At 26.4% G+C, this 23,951-nt stretch overlaps 1 protein-coding gene across 4 annotated transcripts; it reads left to right on the top strand.

Annotated features, from left to right (window-relative positions):
* Positions 1 to 851: 851 nt before the first annotated feature.
* LOC135923982 (uncharacterized) lies at positions 852 to 23,674 on the top strand. Of its 4 annotated transcripts, XR_010571313.1 has the most exons (21): positions 852 to 1,031; positions 1,076 to 1,163; positions 1,210 to 1,943; positions 2,185 to 3,015; positions 10,412 to 10,579; positions 10,791 to 10,909; positions 15,041 to 15,215; positions 15,471 to 15,767; positions 15,857 to 16,203; positions 16,268 to 16,524; positions 16,622 to 16,753; positions 17,729 to 17,848; positions 17,949 to 18,802; positions 18,968 to 19,156; positions 19,523 to 19,777; positions 20,045 to 20,766; positions 21,833 to 21,928; positions 22,079 to 22,120; positions 22,174 to 22,236; positions 23,312 to 23,406; positions 23,632 to 23,674. XR_010571313.1 is itself a non-coding variant. In XM_065459021.1 (20 exons), exons 1-19 carry the CDS (start codon positions 879 to 881, stop codon positions 22,220 to 22,222), a joined length of 5,610 nt encoding a protein of 1,869 aa, XP_065315093.1. In that variant the 5' UTR covers positions 852 to 878; the 3' UTR covers positions 22,223 to 22,236; positions 23,312 to 23,657. The 4 variants fall into 4 exon arrangements, 2 of the variants coding, with proteins under 2 accessions (XP_065315093.1, XP_065315092.1); XR_010571314.1 differs by lacking the exon at positions 23,632 to 23,674 and having other exon boundaries at positions 22,079 to 22,124; positions 23,312 to 23,349; XM_065459021.1 differs by having other exon boundaries at positions 20,063 to 20,766; positions 23,312 to 23,657.
* The last annotated feature ends 277 nt before the right edge of the window (positions 23,675 to 23,951 follow it).

The raw sequence follows: 23,951 nt of genomic DNA, 5'->3' as shown, positions 1-23,951 counted from the left end.
ATTGAAATTATTTGGCCCTTCATTTAAAAATTTAATAGATAACCCCCAATAAATTAATCCTACCCCCATTAGAGGCGCCCACCCTCTACCCCTATCGAAAAAGATTGGATGCACACTGCCCCCCCCCCACAGGTAAACTGACATCAATAGTATCGGCATCATTTATTAATCACGTCTTGTTCAAGCGTTGCGTTATTTAGCGCAACGTTAATATAAAATTAAATAAATATGGAGCTTTATGATGATAAGGCTACAATAAAATTTGAAAAACATAGAACTGATGACTGAATTAACTCAACGCAGCTTTTTAATATAACGAGTTTATTATAAAAGCAAAGTTAAATTTATACTCAATAAATTGGTATGTATAAACGAGTTTATTATAAACGTAAAGTTAAATTTATACTCAATTTAAAATTGGTATGTATATAATATATTAAATGTTATTCTTTTGGTGAAGGAATTGAGCTAATATTAAATAAGAAGAAAGAAAGAACGTTTAAAATTATTATATTTCATATAATCAAAACGTTAGTAATAATAAGTTCAATAGTGCCATTCTATATTTATTGTTTTATATTTGTAAAAAATAACTTATCATTTTAAAGCGATTATAATAATTAAAATATGTAGCATATTACTTTTAATAAACTTTTGTAATTTTAAGGTATTTATTCGAGAAATAAAATTATGGTTGAATAATATATGAAGAATAAAAACCTAAATTACATATTATTTACTGATGAAAATCATAGGCATTATTTTTATTAATATTTTATAGTTATTTTATAGCATTGTTGTCAGTTGTCAGGATCTAACATTCTAATTAATTATCTGACAATTATTCTTAATTTTACTTGTACATTCTAATCAACATAATGGATGATATGACATATGAAGAATTGTTGCAAGAATATATAACACTCAAACGTGAGCTTGGTAAATATGATATTGAAGCTTCTGATATTCATCATTTACAACAATCGGATGCAAATATCACATCTAGTATGGATGTTTTTAAATGGGAATACGTAAAAATTTATACAATTAGAAAGTATATATTTCTATATATTAGCTTAATGAAGATTTGGGTGAGTTAGAGCTTCGTAGAATAGCTTTAGAATCAGCCGCAAAAAACATTTCTGTAAAACCAAACCCTAAAGGTAACAATTACCCATTGATATTGATTAATAAATAATTTCAAAAAAGAAACACATCTCAAAAGAAAGAAAGAAAAATTTTTAAAGAAAGATATGAATTATATATATAATCAAAACAAATCTGAAATTAATTTAAATAGATTATTTGATAATTTTAATTTAACTGATTATTCCCATGAGTATCTAGAACAAGCTTTGAATTTTAATCACAATTATCCCACTGAATTTGTTAATCAGGACATTGATCATCGGGAAAATATAAACTCTTTCTTTGATATAAATAATATCAATCAAACCAAAAATTATAATTTTAATGTAGCAGATAAAGTTGACTATGATAATTTAGTAATAGACATGGATATATCTGATAATGATGATTCGGATCTGAATTTTTACAATTATAGTATTTTTGATGATAACAATTTTAACAAACAACAAATAGACTCTAATGACAATTTTTGGCAAAATATAAATCTTGATCAATTGGCAAATTATTTAAAAGATAATTGTGATATAGACAATTTAGATTACAGTACCTTATTTAATATCTTTAGCTACTATCTTAACCATATTGCTGAAATTGAAAATTATCAAAATTCCAATTTTGGCAATAATATTATATATGAAAATAACTCTTTTAATTTTATAAAAACCATTAATAACTTTCCTTTGAATCAGTTTCACTATGACAATGAAAATAATATAGATCATTTTAAATTACACCCTCAAATTCCTGGCCTAAACTTTCAAAATGTTAATTGCTATATTGAAGGAGATACTCAAGTTTACAATATTGTTTGTACGAAATTTGTTTTGATATATATTTATAAGTGTTTTATTAATATTATTTGCAAAGATGAGTAGTAAAAAAATCAAGTTTAGCTTATTTCAAACAATACTCAACATTTATACATAAAGTTTAAATTTAATGGCACTTTACGTTTAAAATCAATGGCACTATACAAGTTTAAAATTATTAGTCCTTATCATGTATCACTATTTTGTAAATTTTTATATTTAACAGCAAACCTCAAAAGCCTATAGCAATATTCTTTCTGAGCATTATCCAACAATCAATCTAATACAAAGTACTACAACTCCCACTGAACAATTAAATCTATGTGTAAATGATTACTCTTCTATCCAATCTAACACCCCCATACCTTATGAAATATCCAATAATATTTGTTCAATGGCAAAAGACATTAGCGCAAACATTAATCAATTTAACAATGATTATTATTTTGATACAAGTATTAATATGAATTATACTGGTAGGACAGTAAGTAATACTAGTGTTCCAAACAACACAAATAAAACTGACTATGAGAATACCAAAGAAATTATGATAGATAAATTTTTAAAAGAGGTTCAGAAGTGGTCTTCAACTCTTATATCACCTGCCAAAAAAGAAACTCAAAATATTTCCAAAAAGTTTGCAAAAATTGATAAAATTAAATCTCCAAAAATCAAAGAAATAGAGAAAAAGAATTGTGACACAAAAATTAATGAAGATATGAGATCAAACAAAGTTACCGAATTTAATCAATATTTGGATAAAGATTTGACAATTATCATTAAACAACCACAACTTATTGAGAAAGGTGAGGTGGAAAATGTTGTAATTACTAGGGCTAAAAATGAGGAAAATAAATTTGATGAAAATTTTAGCCTTAAATATGGGCTGAAAGATGTAGACTACAAGAATCTTTATAAAGAAAAACCTATTCTGCCTATCGTTGCCAAATCATTACCAAATGTTGTTAAAAATAAGAAAACTACTGTAATGGTTGCAGATAGAAACATGGATAATAAATTTAGCAGGGAAAAAATGCTTACCCTTAAAGCACTCCTGGTTAGATTTTATAAATAATATTAATAAAAATAAGGTAAAGATACTTATATATAATTATAAATATGGTGAATACTACTTGTATAGAGCCCTATATGAACCTACCCAAGTCTGATTTGACCTAATAAGGACCAGCTATACTGGACAGACATTTTTAGTTGGTGCCCAATTTCTTGAATAAGCGGAACTTGAAAAAATAGACCCAATGCAAGGGCTCTAATTAATATAAAATCTAATCCAAAACTCAGATATTTTTCCCATTTTTAAAAAATTCCTCTGTTTTCTATATCCTTGAGTAAAATTTTAAAATTTTTAATGCTTTGCTGATTCAAATTAGCATAAATGAAACTTTTACTTGTGCATTATATGTGTCCTAAATAGAACATTTTTTAATAGCAAAAAACATTTTCATAAAAAAAAATATATCAGATATGCTTAGAGTGATAACTTAAACTATTTTAATTTTTTAAATTGGTCAGAGTAAGAGAGATATGATTGAAAACGTAGAATTTTTGATTATTTAGTATTGTTAACCCATTAATGGTCAACATACCATATCTGTAACAGTTGTTACTTATTGATTTTTCACATATAAATTTTTGAATTGAAATAATTTTGCATATGATTCTCATAGCTCGAAGATTGTACTATAACATAAATAAACATTTTTTAAAAATATAATTATGTTTGAGTGCCCTAGATGCCATTGAAGTTTGACAATTTGGGACTGTTAAATGCCAAATGTTCTAGGCTCCCTCGTTGAAAGAGTATTTATTATTTTTTAATGCAATTGACATAAATTTATTTCTTGTAGATGCCTTAACCTATTCTAATTAATTTTGGTCCATCATTCTATCTATTCTCGGAATCATAATCATGATTTTACTGTACCATTTATGCAACGTTTACCACATAAGGGTTCAAAAAAAATTATATAAAAAAAATTTGGCATAATATTTTATTATAAATTTTTGTTTATATTCTTATTAAACAAAAATACTATTTTTTCATCATGATATTTTTAATATAAAAAATTCCAGAAAATTCATTATTTTATTGTTATTCTCATTATATTTTTTCATTTGAATATAAAAATTATTTATTATCATCTTATATTTGCTAAATTTTTAAATAATATTAAAATATTATTATGATAAAACAATTTTTAACAGTTGTTGAAGCCTTATCCATGCTTTTCGATGAAGGTCCTGTTTATAAAACAAAGTTGTAATTATACTCATAATGCAGTTTTAGTTAATGATGAAGAAGATTTCGATGATGATAACCGAGGTAACTAAGATAAGTTGTTAACTGACACACCTAATCTTCCAAGGGAGATCGAAATCCAATATCCAGAAACGGTGATATTGTCTCAGAAACCACAATATCTACAAATCAAGAATGCAAATTTTAATTCGATTTGATTGGAAAACTACAATAGAAATATTTGAATTATTTTTTGATCAAGTAATATATTCACTACTTGTGCATCAATCACATAATTATTCCAAACAAAACAATAGACCAAATTTTATAACAACCGAATCAGAGATGAAAAGATTTATAGGATTCTTTTGCTAACTGAATATCATTTCTTACTGCAAGAAAGAATTTATTGGTCGAATGACAATAATATTACTATACCAATCGTTAGGAATTCAATGACACAACATACATTTCGTGATATCAAAAGGAATCTACATTTGTTTAATAACTTAACTTTTGATAAAGAAGATAATCTTTATAAATTCCGCCCATTTATATATTTATTTTAAAAAAGTTTCAACAATTCGGTATATTTTTACATAATTTATGCATAGTTGAGCAAAGGGTCCTAGTGTTGTTAAACGGCTAAGTCGAGTCGACTTAGCCTAAAAACTAGTCAAGTTTTGAGTCGCAAAACTCATTTCAATTTGAGCGGCTCAATGAGCCGCATGAGTCGGCTTCAGAGTCGGCTCGATGAGTCGGCTTTAAGTAAACAACTTTAATGAGTATAATATATAGAGGGACTCTGAAGCCGACTCATCGAGTGACTCATGCGGCTCATTGAGCCGCTCAATTCGAAATGAGTTTTGCGACTTCGACTTGAGTTCAGAGTCGTAAAAACTCGACTATTTAACAACACTAATGGTACCTTATCGAGAAAGACATTCCTGTAAAATGTTTATCAAAGGTAAACCCATTCGATTTGGATATAAATCATTAACCCTTGCTTCCTCCGATGGATATATATTTGTATTTAATATATATATCAAAGTAAAAATAAGAGCCAAATGGCTTTGAATCTTGGATTAGGAGGTACGGTTGTTACAAATTTAAGTACCTTCTTTGCATTCTATTTACTTCGATAATTTTTTAACATCTCTAAGGCTTTTATAAGTATCTTGGATTTTTAGCAACTGGGACTTTAAGAGAAAATTGGCTTATAAATTCTTCCCTAGAAAAAATTAAAGCTATGGTAAAAAAAGAGAGGGGCTATTACGACTACCGATTTGAAAGACATATGAAATATTTGTAGTTCGATTGAAAGATAGTTCAATGATGACAGTTGCATCAACATGTAAAGTTCTTAGCTTTCTATGGCAGGGGAGGATTGCTGGAATTATGTCTTTATAAGTCTTTATTTTGTTAAAGTTGCTAGATTGCTATCTATTATTAGCAACTTAACATTCTGATGGATTAGGCAGACACAAACCGAGTGAGTACCACTTGAACCTGGTATTATGCAATTTTTAGGGTGCAATGAGGCGAATTTTAAATATCCGATTTTAAGAGAAGAGTAGATAGCTTTAAAATTTATATAGATTTCTTTTAAATTATTTAGAATTAACCGTTTTTGAACATTAATCCTTTCATCATTTTCAATTATAGAAAGGCAATCTTTTTTTCCGAGCAGTAATCTACTATATTCATCGTTTAAATAGAAACTTTTTACAACGTCAACTGTGCTCTCATCTATGGTTTTACCTACCTTGGGATTAGAAGATGAAAGAATCCCCTCGACCAAGAATGAATTTTGAATTACGGATCATATAAAACGAAGCGTTAAATTGTTTTTTAATTTTTGAATGCTCCAATTTGGAGGTAATGTCGTTAATAATTGATATTTTTGTGTTTTAGGCAATAATGGATAATTTTTTTCATATAAATTATCAAGTTTGCTGAGCTTTTTCTTGAGATATCCTTTTTCTCTTAGTCTTTTTTTTTATTGAAGAATGCTCCATTTGATTTAAAGTAGAATTTAAGGATTCTAAAAAAAGTGTAGGGAGTTGTGCATTGTCCTTATTATTTGGATAATCATTTTCTATATCGATGGAGGTTTAAGAAATTATTTGAAGTTGTAGGGATGTTGCTATCATCTAAAATTGTAATACTATTCTTCTTTTTATATAAACATTTGCGATAGGACAAATATATTCTCCTTTGTTAATTTTATGATACATTGTTATTAGGGCTGGGAACCAATAGTAAAAACCCAATATTAACAAAATATTGTATTGGTATTGGGTCTAAAATATTGGTATTGTATTAAACAATATTTTCTATTTCTTGTATTGGTATTGCTATTGGTATTGGTTTACTATTGGTTTATATTGGTTGGTATTAGTTTAAATTCAAATTACTAATTAAAAGAATAGAAATAGTGATTATAAAACCCTTAATTTCTAATTTTAAATAAACATGGGAAAAAAAATCATGATATCATAAAATCAGGGCTAAGAACCAACTCTCAAAATTTTACTGAATTCAAATTCTTTTTTTAAACTAGGAATTTATTAGGTGATGTGAATATAAAAAATTTTGATTTAATCATGTATTTTTTGTATCAACAATAATAAACATATTGATTTTGAACCATTTTATTTATCACAAAGAACATAGCAAAATAAGTAAACTAAAAATGTAACATAACTGTCTATTTATACAAAATATAATGCAAAAGAATGATATAATTTTAATATAAGAGGAAATAATTTTATGTATTAAAGAAGAATCTTTCATCTTTTTAGGCACAGGCAAGCTTATATAGTATGCTCATCTAGTGAACAACGTTGGTCTGTTATAACATACCGTCCTTCTGAAAAAACTCTTTCAGAGCTAGATGAGGTGGCCGGAATTGCTAGATAATCTCTGGCAATTTTTGATAATATTGGATATCTATTTTTATTTAATTTCCACCAATCTAATGGATTTGTATCATTGGAAATTGTGGCTTCATCTACGTATTTACTTATTTCTAAGTTGTTATTATTATGAGCTTTCACCTGATAAATTTTGTTATAAAAGGACAATTTTTTGTTATTTTGTGCTTCATTTGTAAGTTCCGCTGAATTGTTATTATTTATTTTATAAATATTGTATTCATTAGTAAGATATCCAATAAGAGTTTACATATTATTATGCTTTAATAAATGACTTGATAGTTGAAATCTTGGGTCAATCATTGTTGAAATAATAAAGAGGTGTTTATTAAAATTATAGTATTTATTAAGTTTTGTTAAGGCAGCTAAAGAAGCTGTCTTTAAAATAGCATTAGGATTATTATTATAACTCTCCACATGCTCAAAAATACTGGAATATAAAAGAATAATTGTTGAAATTGTTGGAGTATTAGCACATGAGGCCATCTCTGTAGCAAAATTAAATGGTTCCAGAAAATTTCGGTATTTTTCTATATTATTCCAGGCTAAGGCACTAATAAAATTTTCTTGATTGGTATTTTGTAAATGATTGGTATATGTTGTCAAATAGGGTTTGAGCAATATTGCTCTTTCAAGCATTTGGTATGTTGAATTCCAACGTGTTGGTATATCCAAAATTGGGTGAGGAAATTTTAAGTGTGGATTTTTTTCAAGATATATTTTCTCGAGTTTATTAAATTTAGATATAGAAAGTTTAAAAATTTCCTATTTTTTTTAAAGTTGTATTTAAGGGTTCCAATGCAGCCATGACAGCCAAATATATAATATGGCAAAAGCATTTGCACACATTATCAAAATTATCTTTTTGTTTTAAAATTTTTAGAAATGCTAAATTATTACTTGCATTGTCTAATGTAATGCAAAAAAAATCAATTTCAAATTTTACTTTTAATACAGAATTAAAAATATTAATAGAATTATGTGCTGATTTAAAAGGAATAAAATCTAATAAATGATTATTTAATTTAAAATCATTATCAATATAATGAATTGTTATGCCCATAAAGGGTATTTTATTTGGAGAGGACCAAATGTCCATTGTTAAGGAAAATTTAGATGTAATGTTAGAAAGTACAGATTTTAAATTGATAAAAGAACTATGATAATGTTTCATAATTTCTATTTTTAGTGTTTTTCTAAAAACTAATGTTAGTGAACATTTCTTATATAATGTTGGGTGGATGGATTTAAGATGTGTCCATAATCCTGAGGTTCCAAAATTGAAGTGATATTCTTTTTTTACATTTATTACAAATTGCCTTTTTTTATTATCACAAGTAATATAAAATTCCCAGATTTTTGCTGAATTTCGTATTTTATTAGATATTGATAATTCTTTTTGTTCATTATCGCTATTATTATTAGTACCAACAGCATCTATATTTATTAACTCTATTTGGTCTTCATTTATTATAATATCCTAAATAAATAGATAAAATTGATAGATATCATGTAAAAAATTTACTTCCATAATAAAAATAAACTATAATTATAAATAACAGAAATATTGATATCACAGTAGTATTTGGAAGAAATAACAGATGTAATCAGTTTTTGCAATGAAAGTAAAAAAAATACCACGATATAATTATCCACGATAAACCCAAATAATTATGTTATTTTTAATATTGGTATTGGTTAAAATTGTATTTAAACAATATATCAAAACCAATATATTTAGGTAATTGGTATTGGTTGTAAAAGCAATACCAATATTTAAATATATATTGGTTTATATTGGTATTGTAAACCAATATTATTTTGGTATTGGTCCCATCCCTAATTGTTATCCAAATCGTCCCTTTTCTTAAACCTTTTTTGGAATAGTGATTTGGAAGATTCAATGGATTTGTACAAAATATATTAATGAATTAATTAATTTTAACATTACAAATTTTAGGAAGTAACAGATAAAAAAATCGATAAATTATTGGGAAAAAATTATTCGAAAAATCGATAATTTATTAATGAAATTTTATTATCTATATATTAAATTCAAGAAAATTTAATTAAATATTCGATAAATATTTTATTATGGAATAAAAAAAATTTCTTAGATTGACTTATATTGATAAAATTGATATTTTAAACTACTTACGCCATCTAGCGGATTTTTTAAAATTAGATTTTTCCTAATTAATTTTTTTGGCCCCATTCTTAAATTTTCAAAATATCTGAAATTTGGAAAAAAAAATTTAGTCTAACATTTTGAAAAATTAATTTTATATAACATACGTTCAAGAGTTTACTTAGGGCTATAAAATGAGCTATAATCGATATACATAGTACATCTAATATAAAAGTTATCCCAATTTTAAAAAATCATTTTTTTCGAAAAATGACCAAGCTGAGCCACTTTGAAGCCCTATATCTCCGGTTCTGATAGAGTTAAGAATCTAATATTTTGGATCGTCAATTACAATACTTTATTAACTTAAATACCAAATTTTAACAAAATCTGAGATGGTCAGGTTATAAAGTAATTGATTTGACATGGAATGACCCTATAACAAAAGGCAACGTTGTAAGCTTTGTCATAGCAAGATATATATATATGTATCATGTGTCAAATACCAATACATAGTGATTGTTTAAAAAAATTTCCTAAAATATAAAAATTACAAATTGTACTTATAAATTTAAAATATATAAATAAATTTTAAAATTATCTATCATTTCGATTTTTTGCAATAATATAATTTTACCTTACTTTTATACACCTAATTATCAACGTTACAGTTGTAGTTATGCAACTGTTCAGATTTCCTATTTAGGATGATTTTTTCGTGCCGATTTTTTTTTGATTTCTTAATTAGACTAAAATAAATAAAATTTGAAAAAATCTAGAATTTTCATCGGCTGGAATAAAGTGTAACAATTAATGGGTTATACGACTCGAATTCGCCTATTTTAAATTGTGATTTTAGGCAAAATAATATTATGCAAGTCTCGAGATTTCGTTAACAGATGTCTAAAACTTTCTGCCATTTATGAGCAATCTCCAGGCCTGCCATTTTTGGTTAAAATATTGGGTTATCCGCTTTTAAAAATCGAGCCATTAAACAGCAGTAATTATTCTACCTAGAATTTACGATATATAACTCTTTTTAAAATTAATTTTATATCGTCCTTTATTCTTCTGATATATATATATATAATATAAAACAAGCATTACATTCGTTTAAAAAAATATCAAGCCGAAATGTAAACAAAAACCTATTATCATTCCATTGAAACGCAAGATCAATGGTAATTATGATAGTGATTCAAGTTCTTCCCCCGATATACCCATTTCAAAAACCAGTGCAAATGATGTAAGAAATGGAAAGAATGTTAAACATGGTGCACAATCCTCGTCTTCACTTGTAATTTTTTTAAATTTAATAATTATTTTTTTAAAAAAACAATATTATCAATAAGTTAGGCTGACGATTCTGAGAACGTCATATATTTTAAGTTATGATTATTTTGAATGTTAATAAGTTCATTGTCTGCAGGATTGTATATCACTATTATATACATAATAAATCAATTTATGATCTATAATTGTATGTTGATGTCATTTTAATCATTTAGTTCATGAACAGCCCCCAAACCGTTCCCTTGGTAAAAACGCAAATTAATATTAATGATGAATTGTTGAGCACCCGTTTGGTTCACAGGGAAAAGGCGCAAAAATTATTAGGAGTTTGCAGGTGAATAAAAGAATATACATTATGTTTTACACAAACCTTTTAATGTTAAATTCAAATTTGAAAAATTTTTAGGCCTGATCTACACAGTTTTGTTTATTCAGTCTTCGTTATAAACTTGTTATTTCGATAACACCTGTGAAATTAATATAATTTTAAGGTACAACTAATGTTTTGATTTGATGGACGAAATTCGATCTTTAATATTCAATTTGTGGTAGGCCTTAGGACAGCCTACTGTTGTTTCTGCGAAATAAAAGAATTCACATCATATTTTTGTTATTGCCACAAACTAATTTTATTTTATCGTCTGTTATTTCGTTAAATTTTTTTTATATTATATGAAGATATGTTTTTTTGAAACTGAATGAATCCATACTATGATTCACCAAAAGAGTAATTCTATGTTAAATCAAACTCACAACCCACCTTTTTCAATTTTGATAAAAACATGCAGGCACTATATTCTAGTTCGATTAAAACAACATTTTAGCTCGTTGACAATTATTATTTGAGATTATAGGAATTTTAAGTACAAAAATCGAACTTATTTGACCATTTTTTCTCTTAAATAATTAGTTATTAATTAAAAACTAAATCATTTTAATTAGACCTTATTAAAAATCAGAAATTAAAATATGTTCACCTTATCATCTTACGTCGATCTAGAATTGGAGTGTTCCACTCGTGCAAATGTTTAAAATGGGAAAATCTACAGTAAACTTATCAATTTTATTAAAATTTCAGAGACAATTTATCATATTATTAATATATCTAAAAAAATTTAATATAAAATTTATTTGATAAATTCAAAATGCAAACAAATCATAATGATTTTTTTTTTGATATTTAAATACTCCATTTACATTTTTTTGTTGGAAATTTAATAAATAAATTCAAAATAATCGAAATTAACATTATATCTTTATTTTTTTTCTAATTTATTCTTACAATTAATAAAAATTAATATAAAATAAAACGAATATTTAATTAATCATTTTTTCCATATATATATATCCCCTCTAGACCTAAACTCTAACATTGTCTTATATCTTTTTTAGTCTCATCTTTAATTTTGCCATTCATTCTCGGGATCAATTTAATATTTGAAAAATTTAGCTAATTCTTGGTCAAAATTTGGCCTACATGTTTTCGAATCTTGTAAAATGGATACTTTAATTATATTCAGAGACCTGCAGAGGTACCATTTGCACAGCCCGTCCCGGATTTTTTTTAGAAAAGGGCCCGGGTTTAAAACTTTAGGCCCTGCCCGGATATTTAAAAAAATTTCTGGGCCCGGCTCGGAATTTTTTAAAATTATATTCGACCTGTTATATACAAAAAATTTACCTACTCGGTATTTTATCATATTTTTCGGCGAGTATTATCATTTAATAAGCAAGCATATTAGCTAATGTAGTTAAACGGCTCGTTTTGAGCCGATTTATAAAAACGGCTAACTCAATTAAGCCTCGAAATTTCGATACTATATGTCTAGACCTTTGCTCCTTCTATGAACAAAATTTTCAGGCTTGCGTAATATATTTCTGGATAAAATACAGTGGTAGCCATCTTTAAAAATCCGCTCAAAACGAGCCGTTTAACAACACTAATTTTTTTTTAAATTTGTGTAAATAATATTTTAAGAATATACTATATTAATTGTATTTAAAAAAAAAAAACTAATATTTTAATTAATAAAAAATATAACATCTTATTATAATAATCCTCAAAAAACGTCAATCAAATTTAGCCAATAGTGTTCTTTGAAAATATATTTGTCCAATAAAAATGAATATAGCGTAATCGGTCCAATAGTAATCACCTTACAAACTAAGCATTCATTCAGTCAGTTCTATTTATAAATCATATGGAAACTCTGAAAATATTATTATGATACTCAAATATATACCCAGATTTCAGATTTAACTTGATGGAAGATTTAAAGACTCAACTGTTAATATTTAATATAAAAATTTAAGGTATAACATTGCATTTAATAGTAATTTACATTGGTAAAAATTGAAAAATATGAAAATATATAATTAATAAATAGCGTGCTTATATTTAATATAAAAATTTAAGGTATATCATTGCATTTAATAAAATTTAATTAAGTGGCTTCCATCGCCCAAAAGGGAACATATCGAGTGCAGTGAATTTGCATCCACTGTTTGGCAGTAAAATTTACCCTACTATCAGAGCTAATTACATTGGTAAGAATAGAAAAATAAGAAAATATATAATTAATAAATAGTGTGCTTAGTATTTGTTTCAATAGATTAGTGAATTTTTGAATGATTATATGTATCCACAATTGTAACAAAATATTTGATGGTAAGGGTAAATTTTACTTCCAAACATGAATTTCATATAAATACCAGGAGCTAACCAGTAGAATGATAGGTAAACAAATATTTCCCCTTCATTTGATGATAATTTTGAGAAATTTTCCCAATAATATAATATGGCAAATAAAAAATATGTACATATTAGACAAATTTAATTCTTATAAACCCCTTACATCAGGACTATTTTTCTGGATCCAATGAAAAAATAAATTATTCTGGGTTATCCCGGGCTTGGAAAATATTTTTCAAAATTAATTAGTCTTAGATTCCTGAAAAATTTTTAATTTTAAATATGGGCTAGAAATTGGCCTGATCAAAAACCAAGGCCCATGCAACTTTCATATTCTGTTTGTATTTTTAAATGCATTGTGACTTTTTATATATTTTATTTCAGTTCTCAACTACCAAAATTGGTCTTTGGCAGGTTTGAGAAATTTTTCCCAAGTGCGTGGGAATTTTTTTAATATTAGGCATAGGTGTAATATTTAACACAGAATTATATGGCCCTCAGGTAAAAACTAATTTAATATAATTTTATTCAAAAAAATAGTATTCACTTTCAGTCTTAATGGGTTGACCATTGTCTGGGGTGAGCTGGGTTAAAATAGTATAAAAAATAGATATGGTTATTAGAGATTTACCTATCTCCAGGTTTGGGAAAAATTTTGAAAATTACTATGGGTTGGCCAGGCTTGAGAAATTTTTTTTATAAAATTATTATAGGTTTTGCTGGGCTTGGAAAATATTTTTATAAATTATATTGGGCTGGGCTTAAGGAAAATTTTCAAAATTATTATGAGCTTGGATGCTTGAGAATTTTTTATTATTAACTATGGATCAGACATTGGCCTAAAACAAATTTTTTTGCAAGCCTGGGCTTGGCCTGATCAAAAAAACAAGGCCCATGAAAATCTGATTTTGATTGTATTTTTAATTCATTATGATTAATTTAATGTTTATTTCAGTTCTCAACTACCAAAATTATTATGATCTTTCATTGGGCTTGGAAGAATTTTTCGAAATTATTATGGCTTTGTACTTTGCCTGGGAATTTTTAATATTAAATATTAGGTATAAGTGATCAGTAATATTTAACAAATAATATTAGTATTATCAAGTAAAGGCTTTAAATTTATTTTTACTCCTACCATAGTATTTACATTTAGTTTTAATAGATTGAACCTGTCCTAAAGTGGGGGGGGGGAGAGTAAAAAGAATAAAAATTGGATATTATTTTCAAATAACAGGTAACAACTAGCATAAAAGTTTGACGGGCTATCATCTAGTATATTATATAAAAATGTATTTATTACCTATTATCCTTTGCGTATTTATTCCATGGCAGAAAAACTATAATTATATTATGTAATAGATACTATGAGTGTTAGCTAGTGTTAACTTTCACCCAACATTATATTAATCATAACTATATATAATCATTATAGCCATATCTAATTGACGAATATAATAATTCATGTTGTATAAATTTTAAAAAAAATTTTTACGGCACGGCCCGGGTATTTAAAAAAAAAATTTTTAGGCCCAGCCCGGTCCAGTTTATTTTAAAACCAGGGCCGGGCCTGCAGGTCTCTGATTATATTATTGGATCTAAATAATAATCTATATTGCAAATAAAATTGTTCTGCTTTCGAGATTCTAATTGACTTTAATTTAGTGAATGGGATATGGTATTCGAAATTTTCTGATACTCTAAATAATTATTAGCGGTTATTTCAATCACTTCAAATAGATTTAAATTTCTTTTATATAATAATATAACCAGAAAAGTTTGCCTAAAAAACAGAAGCACCTTTAAGCGGTTTAAGAATCAATTAACTTATCAAGAAAATAATGCAAAAGTCTTATTGCACAAAAAATCTGGGCTGGAAGCTCAATTGCTCGCAATAAACACAAAGTTGAATCTAGCTGACCGCCATGTAACAACACTTAAGAATAAGGTATATTATTAAATTATATATAAATGATTGGGGTTTTAAGTATTAATTTACATTTTTAACATAAAAATCACCAACTCATATATTTTTAATGTTTTTTTAAAAATTTCGAATGATTTTATTCATAATATTAGATACTAGACTTAGAGTTGGGCTATATTGTGGATATTTGTATCTTAAATACAAGATAAAGATAACTTTTGTATCAACAATTTTCAGATCATTTCGATAGTTTTACAATTTGTTATATTATAAAAGCTTACCGAATTAAACACGGATTATTTGGTTAAGAAGGAAAGAGAAATAAAATTGGTCCAAATGCTATTGGTTAATCAAAAATTGTGTCTTCCCTCTTCTTCGCCTTCAAGAAAATCCGATACCTTCAATACAAACAAATTTAAAATTGATAATAAAATCATAAAACCTACGGCTCCCCTTATCGAAAATCAAGTAAATACTAGTATTAAGGGAACAGACAAATCCAAAAGATTAAAAATAAATGATAAGACTCATAATAAAAATGCTATCAAAGAAAATCTTAATATAGGTGAACAGGTAATTATATTTATTTTTATATAGGTGCATTTAAATTATATCATTTTTTTGTTAATTTATTAAAAATGCATTTTTTAAATTTTTTTTAGCAATTATCTCTTGCATCAAAACCACAATGTAATGAAATTTCACATCTTAATTTCAAACTTCAAACTCTTCCTAGCTCTGATTTTATCTATCAATATATTCTCCATTTATATTTATCCAATTTATCATATACTAAAACCAATCATGGCTTGATCACTCATGATAACTTAGCACCCGGTGACAACATAAATTTCGAAACCTCAGGAACTACTATCTTAACACCACGTAGACTAATTTATAACACATTAATTGGGCAAACACTGAAAACTGACTACGCTTTTAATAATGAAACTATGCAATGTCCCGAATATTATTACCACACTCCCTTGATTAGATTTAAATCCTTCAAGTATTTTTTTTAAAATAATTTACCCATTATACCATATTATAATTTTTTTTAAATATAAATTTAGATTAAGCCCTTATTTTAGAACCAAAGCTAAAATGTCTTTAAGCTCTATTGCTCACACCACATCTATAGATCCAAATAAAATTGTATGCCCTTTTGAGCTTCGTGGAACTTGCAAAGATGAAACTTGCTCGTATCAACATATATTTACAAATCTCTTTTCTAATGATAATAGCCCCCCTAAAATTTATAGTAGGGAAAAAATCGAGTGTCTATTGTGGAACCATTATTTATCACCTTTCAAAATTAGATCTTATAAGAGTATGTATAAATAAGACTTTCTTTTCCTCTTAACAATAATATTATCATTCCAAATTTAATAAATTTATTATGAAACTTTTATATTTTATATGACCAGCTCAAATTGACAGTATTTATGAGTTATTGCCGGAACTTAGGAATCATTTAGCAGCCTACGAAAATGAAAAATTGTCATTAGAAGATTTTCTTATATTAAGTATCAGTTCGATTAACCAAATATTGAAGAATGGTTTGTTAATTTACAGCATTTAAAATAAAAGATTATCTTATAATTTTTCTTATCATCTACAATTATTTAAATTAGGGCAGTGCCGATCGACATAATGTTCCGATCCCATCCGATATTTTAATTGATTTATCTACCCTTTGAGCCAATTTAATAAAAATTAACATTTTTTGCCAAAAAATATAACTGATTATATTTTTTCATTCTCAAAAAGTTGATCATCTCTTTTAAAATATGTGCAATGTTATGGCAAAATTTCAAATATTTTTTTTTAAAATAATATAATAAAAACACATTTTATCTACTCTTTTATAGTATTCATTTTATTTTCAAAATATTACAAATTAATGTTGTTAAACAGCTTTATTTCTTTGAAAAACGACCAACCCAATATTTTAGCATAAATATAACGCAAGTCTTGAGATTTTGCTCACAGAGGACAGAAAGGTTTGGACATCTATAACAAAATTTTGAGGCTTGTGTAATATTATTATGGCTAATATCTTAATTTAAAATCGGTTAAATCGAGCCGTTTAACAAGATTATTACAAATAAATAAATTATGGTCCCTCTTATTTATTATTATTAGGAAATAATGTAAAATAGGCAATATTATTTTGTATAACCATATATACAATCATAAAATAACAAATAACCATTATAATATCGGATTTCTTGAAATATCGGCCTTATCTGATTTTTTAAGCGATAAATATCCTCGATCCGATATTTAATAGCGGGACAGCCCTAATATAAATGTATTAATGAACGAAAATCATTTTTCAAACATTATTGTCACCAACCACATGATTACTTTCAAAATTATAGTTTTAAATTCTTTTGGAAAATGATTTTTACTAAGATTGTACACCTTTCATTCTTATTACTCAATTTTGATATTTCTTTCTTGTGGAGTGATATATATACTATATCAATCACAATAAATATCAATTTAACAAAATATAACAATTGTTTAAGCTCACCCTCATTACATCCAATTCAATGATCTTATGGAAAAATTAGATGGCATTACTTACGACGAGACAAAATTAAGGGCCGCGTCACTTAATGTACAAAAATTAGCAAAAATCTCTAAGTGTAATACAAATTTATGAATATTTTTCTTGTGTATTATAATTCTTTAACATAAGACAAATTAAAATTACATTAAATTTTATTTTTTAAACCTGAATTTTAGTGAAAGAATTCGATTCTATCAACGTATTTAATGGGTTCGTGAACCCACAAATGCACGAATTTCAAGAGTCTCATCAGATTCCTAAAACCAATTTAAGGATAAATATCAACAAATCCAGATATTACATGAACGATAAACTACTCATGAATTTTCAAAACGCGCTTGATTTAGTCAATAAACTACCGGTCAAAAGTTTGATCGATGTTTGCAAAGTGACATTGTTAAAAGGTCTCGAGCTTAAGTTTCATAATAAACGAAAATATCGCAAAAAAGAAGGCTGTTTTATTCGTTTAATTTCTACTCCTGAAAATTTAACGGATAAATTTTCGAAGCAAGATGAATTATATAAAGAAATTTTATATTCGACACAGTACAACATTGACAAAAAGTCCGATTTCTTAAAGAATGCTAGTGATGTTGTTTCCAATTGCGATCTTGAAGTATTGCTTGATCTTGTGGAACACTTATTTAAAAAATTATCTTGTCAAAGTTGTATCAAAAATCGACATAACTTAGATAATCACAATTTCGATATAAATTATAATGATATACTAGTCAAACGAATAAAAGCGTTAGTCAAATGTTTCCTTGTAAGATTTATAGAGATACTTTTTTCGCCCAAAGTCTCGGATGATCAAAATGATAATATTGATGATACGGCTACATTGTGGTTATTCTATCTCGCTTTTATGTTAATTTTTCATGATTTTGTTATTGAATCGAATAATACTAACGCCAAAGGTCAGTTCCCTGCTGAGAATAAAGGGTATGATGTCACATTCAAAGATAAGTTAAATATACTTTTCAACCATGCTTTGTTTCGAGCACCAAATAGTATTGATTTGATTATTTTAGTATGTATTATTTGATATTTTTTATACACAGTTTACTTAAAGCTTTAATTTATATAATAATATCAACATAATATTCCCTTTTTACATTTTCACATCAATTAAAGACCTTCATTACAATTATGTTAATTTTTTTTAAAATGCATTATGTTTACATTTTTTATCAAGTATATAATGTACTCACGCATATCAATGGAACATCGTTCTGAAGCCCAAAATCGTACCTCTTTAAGCTCTATCTTAAATTCGTTTCTCGAGAGTATTGATAGATCGTTGCACAAATTAACTTCCTATGGTGCTTTAAGACTTCTAATCGTCTTGGTTGTTTTTTACCGACTCGACTTCGTGACATTTAGAGTTTTTATTTTATAGAGTTACATATTTAAGATGGGTTTATTAGGTATGCACCGATATTTTTTAATAGGATTGATTACTTGTCTATTTATCAAATATCGGTTATCGGCCGATATTTATTAAATTTCCGATCCGATATAACGGTCTTCCAAAAAGTGCTATCGGTACACCGATGAAAGTAGCCTCGGTTTTATTAAATTATAAGCATCAAGAAGCAACTAAAGTATTCAATATAACTCTTATAGTAACGTAAGCCTTAAAATGAATGTTAAAGCTGGAAACGTTAAAACTGCAGAATAAGAAATTATAAGATTTCTGATATTACAAACTCTAACATTATTATAAATATTTAAAAAAAACTATATTTAGGATATATTATTAAACGAAAAACGATATCCTATTAATAAACTTTCAATTGACATACCTCAATTTCTCTTTCAACTTTTGATCTCGAGGTTGTGCATCACGGATTACTCCCTGACTTGCTTATATTGTGCTTCCTTACTTTCATTACCTCAAACTATATCAAAATCAGATACGATTGGTTCGAAAGTTAATATTGAAAACGGTCTTCGGAAAGAAATCGAAATATATAATATGTTAAGTCACTGTAGTAGATACCGAGTAAGATAGTTTGACTAATATTATATAATATATGATTTAATAACATTATTTTTAAATTGCATTGTTTAAAATTATTTTTAGCCTATTAAATATTCGTTTATTTTGCATTTTTGTATATTATAAGGAAACTATGGAATAACATTTACATTATTTATTTTAAGAAGTCTTTATTTTTCTCATTAAAATTTAAGGTTCAATAGTTAATTTAAATTTTATCATGTATTAAAATCTTTAAATTCTATTCCAATTTAAAATTAAAACAAAAAGTTAATTATAACTTTCCAGAACACCAATACAATCCATAACAATTTGATCCTTAAATCCGCCAAAGATTTTTACAGACAAATTTTAATCTTTAACATGAATCATTCTAACACCTACTCTTTGGAAGATCTTAAATTCTATTTATACCCTCTTAGCTGGAACTTACATAGGTTGAAATGTAATCTTCACGATAAATGTGGTGCAGCCCTTCCTCTCACCTTACAGAAAGTATTGCCCGCATTTTTTCAGGAGGCTGAAGAAATATTAGAATTCGTCTCAAGTCGGAAAGATCTTTATGATCGCGAGTTTGTATTTGGAAAATTGTACCTATTCACGTTAGATTATTTGGAAGAAAAGCTACCAATCTCTAGTTCTAATAAATTTAAAAATGTAAGCGATGGTGAAAATTCAAGCCTCGTGGCAAGTACATGCCCTATTATGATAGAAGAACGTTTAACTCGTATACGAGAGGGTTATAAGGTAACCCTTTCCATCGCTACTAGAACGTTGATTGACGTTTATCACGACATTTGCTTTTGGAACTTGGTAATATGCCTAATCTATTTTGCTTCTCGTCAAATTTCCTTGGTCTGTGTCGAATTAAAAGTTCTCTTAAAAACCCTAGTCTCTCAGTATATATTGTTTATATACCCATTATGCAATATTCGGATTGAGTCAGTTCCTCGTGTTGATGAATCGGAGCAGAACTTTATCGACATTATTAAGTTAAATAAAATAAAAATCCATAATACATTTTATACTTTGTTTTTATAAATCGATGAATTGGTTATACCATGGTTTTCTGATAAGCTTTTAGAGTCTGATAAGCTTTTAGAGGACAATACTATATTCGCAATATCAAGCTGATATTAGTCAATACCTGATCCGATATTTTGTTAAATATTTTTTCAGACTCATCGAGATGACCATTTTTAGATCTAGTTTTGATTTAAACTATTTTGATTTTTCAGCCCGATTTGAATTATATTATTTGGCTTAGCTCGGGGTTTATAGGATTTGGTTAAATAATTTTGGCTGAATTATGTAAATGGAATTTAAAGGCATATCAAAAATTTGAGAAGCAAATAAATGGGTACTAGCAAAAATTATAATTTTTTGGTAAAAATTTAAAAATCGATTTATTTAATTAAATCACAATTTTTAAATATTTAAATTAAGTAAATAAAAATATTTTGAATAATATGCCCAAGAGCTAAATAATCAGACTTAAATTTAATTAAACCGTTATTGAAAAGTGCTTTATATTAGAGAACTACAAATCATGGTCTATTTTTAAAAATAATTTCGGTTCGGGATGGGTCGTGCCTAATATTTTTTAAAATTGTAGATATGTTTTCAGACGATGTATCTGTATCTAGATCCATTTAAAAGGTATCTTAACAACTCTGGTAAATAATATTAAATCAAATTATAACTAAATAAATTTATATTTACAAAAATTAAAAAATTCTTAATGCCAACCTTAAAATAAATGTTTAAATGATCCAACTTGCGATTTCTCAACTCGTCAATTTATTTTTATAAAATTCGGCCGTCCTGGGCCTAAAAAATATACCATTTTACGACTCGTAGCTTTGATACGGTCTTGCAGTCTGTCATATTTTCTAACATTGTATTTCAATATTCCTTTTATCTCTATTTTACATTTTATCTAGTATTCAAATTTTATAATCATAATTTAAAGAAATATCGACCAATACCCATAGATATTAAGCCAATTTGAATTAAAATTTATCAATTGTGTTGTGACATTATATTTTATTTTTTTAGAAAAATTATATCATCTCTGAATATTGATGTTTATGAAGCCACCAATATCAATGCAATGTCTCATGGTTCTTCTCACATTTTAATCCTTGCCTTAAAGTAAAGGGAATTTTTTTAATCATAATTATAATAGTGCCTTTTTATTCTTTTTTATACTTAATTTTAAATTCAAATAAATTGTTTTAATTCATTATGCATTTAAAATTATTCACTTTATTTTTATTAAAATATCCTTAATTTCTATTTTAGATTATTTTGCTCTAGTGACGAATGCATTTATGAAATTTGCTCGTAAGTATCCATATTATTTATAATTTAACATTTCGATTATTACTATAAAACAGAAATATCGCTTCCATTTTTTACTCTCGTCACACGAAAATCTCAGTCTAAATATTTTGGATGCAGTAAAATTGATTATTTAAAATTTTATAATGTATATAATATTTAACTTTAATCAATGATTAGGAAAATTTTTTTATAAAGTTAAATAACTGCACTCAGTGGCGTAACAACGCTGCTCAAGACCTAACTGCAAATTTTTCTCCGGACATCGATTAGGTTAAATATTTGTCAGATGGTGACATTAATCTTGCGAAATTAAGGCGACAATCCATTGTTTAGAATCCCCCCCCCCTTTTTCGAACTAATATTTGTATATATTAAGTATTAACTGAAGTTGTAAGCTTCTATTTTTTTCAAAATTTTGATATAATGAAGTTATTAAAATATTGAACATTTCGCATTTTTATTAATTTACATGTATTTAATTGTTAACCCCCCCCCTAAAGGATATAATAATTGAATGCAATTTATTTTCATGGGTATATTCTAATTCAATAAAATACTTGAATCATTTCACTATTATATATCAATATATGGGTGTAACTAAGCTCTGAGTAAGCTGTTTCTTTATATATTTCTCTCATGAGCTAAATTATGATGATCACGATTGTTTAATTCTATGACTGGCTATCTACAAAAGTCCTTACAGAGTTTATTTAATTTATCTTAATATGAAAGCTACAAATTCATTTGATTCTAATATATAGCCTTTTTGGGGTGCTAGGTAATCCTACCCAGTCTTGTTTAATTTTTTTTGACCTGTACTATAACGTTTATATTTATCGTCCGTATATCTACAGTGAGGCAAAAATATAAATTAAAGATTTTTATCCAAAATTTCTTGACCTATTTTTAAATAGTTCATCAATAAAACAGGAATAACTATTTGCCAAAAATATAAATGATATTATCCGATCGATTTTTAAATGTTTATCTGATCTAATTTTTTTTAAACATTATGTATAGCACTATTTGGCACCATCTTATTTAATTTTCACTTCTGAATAATCTATAAAAAACATATTCCCAGCTGTGGTAGTCTGCCACCAAGATTGTTACACCACTGACCGCATTAATAATTAAGGGTTATTTATCACATTCTATTCTATTTATTTTATTTTAATTTACACATGTTAGAAGCTGTGTTTAGGTCTAATGGGGAAAATAGATTCTATAAAATTTTTGGTTTTTTTATTATCAAAAAATCAATATTTTTAGCCTTCGAAACGAAAGTAAGTTTTGTGTTCATATAATAAAAACTACTATAATAAAATTTATTATATTAAAACTTAAATAATTGTTATTTTCTTTATTTAAATGTTCATAATATGTTATATTCCCTGACGATGAAATACAATTGGAAATTCTTACCTCAAATTATTTATAAATATTCTTTTACCTACAAAATTTTCAAAAAATACACTTAAAATTCAATATTACTCAATGTATGTTACAAGAAAAAAATGATATATATAATATTTAAAATGTGTGATAAATCGATTAATAATTATTTTAAATAATCAATAAAATATTATAAAACTGTTTCTACGTTATATCTTTATTTTAAATTTTATGTTAATTCTTTAAAAAAATGAGTAGGTCAGTTCGTTATACTATATTTAAAGTCAGTTACAATTTTTTTAAGAGGTTTTTATCATATCGGTAATTCTGTCGGGTCCATATGGCCGACCCCTATAAATTGCATTTGGCATAAATATTATTTTCTTTAGTTAATTATGTCATATCGTCACATTAAATTTACACACGTTTACTGAAG

Source organism: Gordionus sp. m RMFG-2023, chromosome 2, assembly GCF_954871325.1.
Source record: "Gordionus sp. m RMFG-2023 chromosome 2, tfGorSpeb1-WG-v2, whole genome shotgun sequence".
NCBI classification, from domain to species: Eukaryota; Metazoa; Nematomorpha; class Gordioida; order Chordodea; family Parachordodidae; genus Gordionus; species Gordionus sp. m RMFG-2023.
This window is presented reverse-complemented; position numbering and strand designations above follow the sequence as displayed.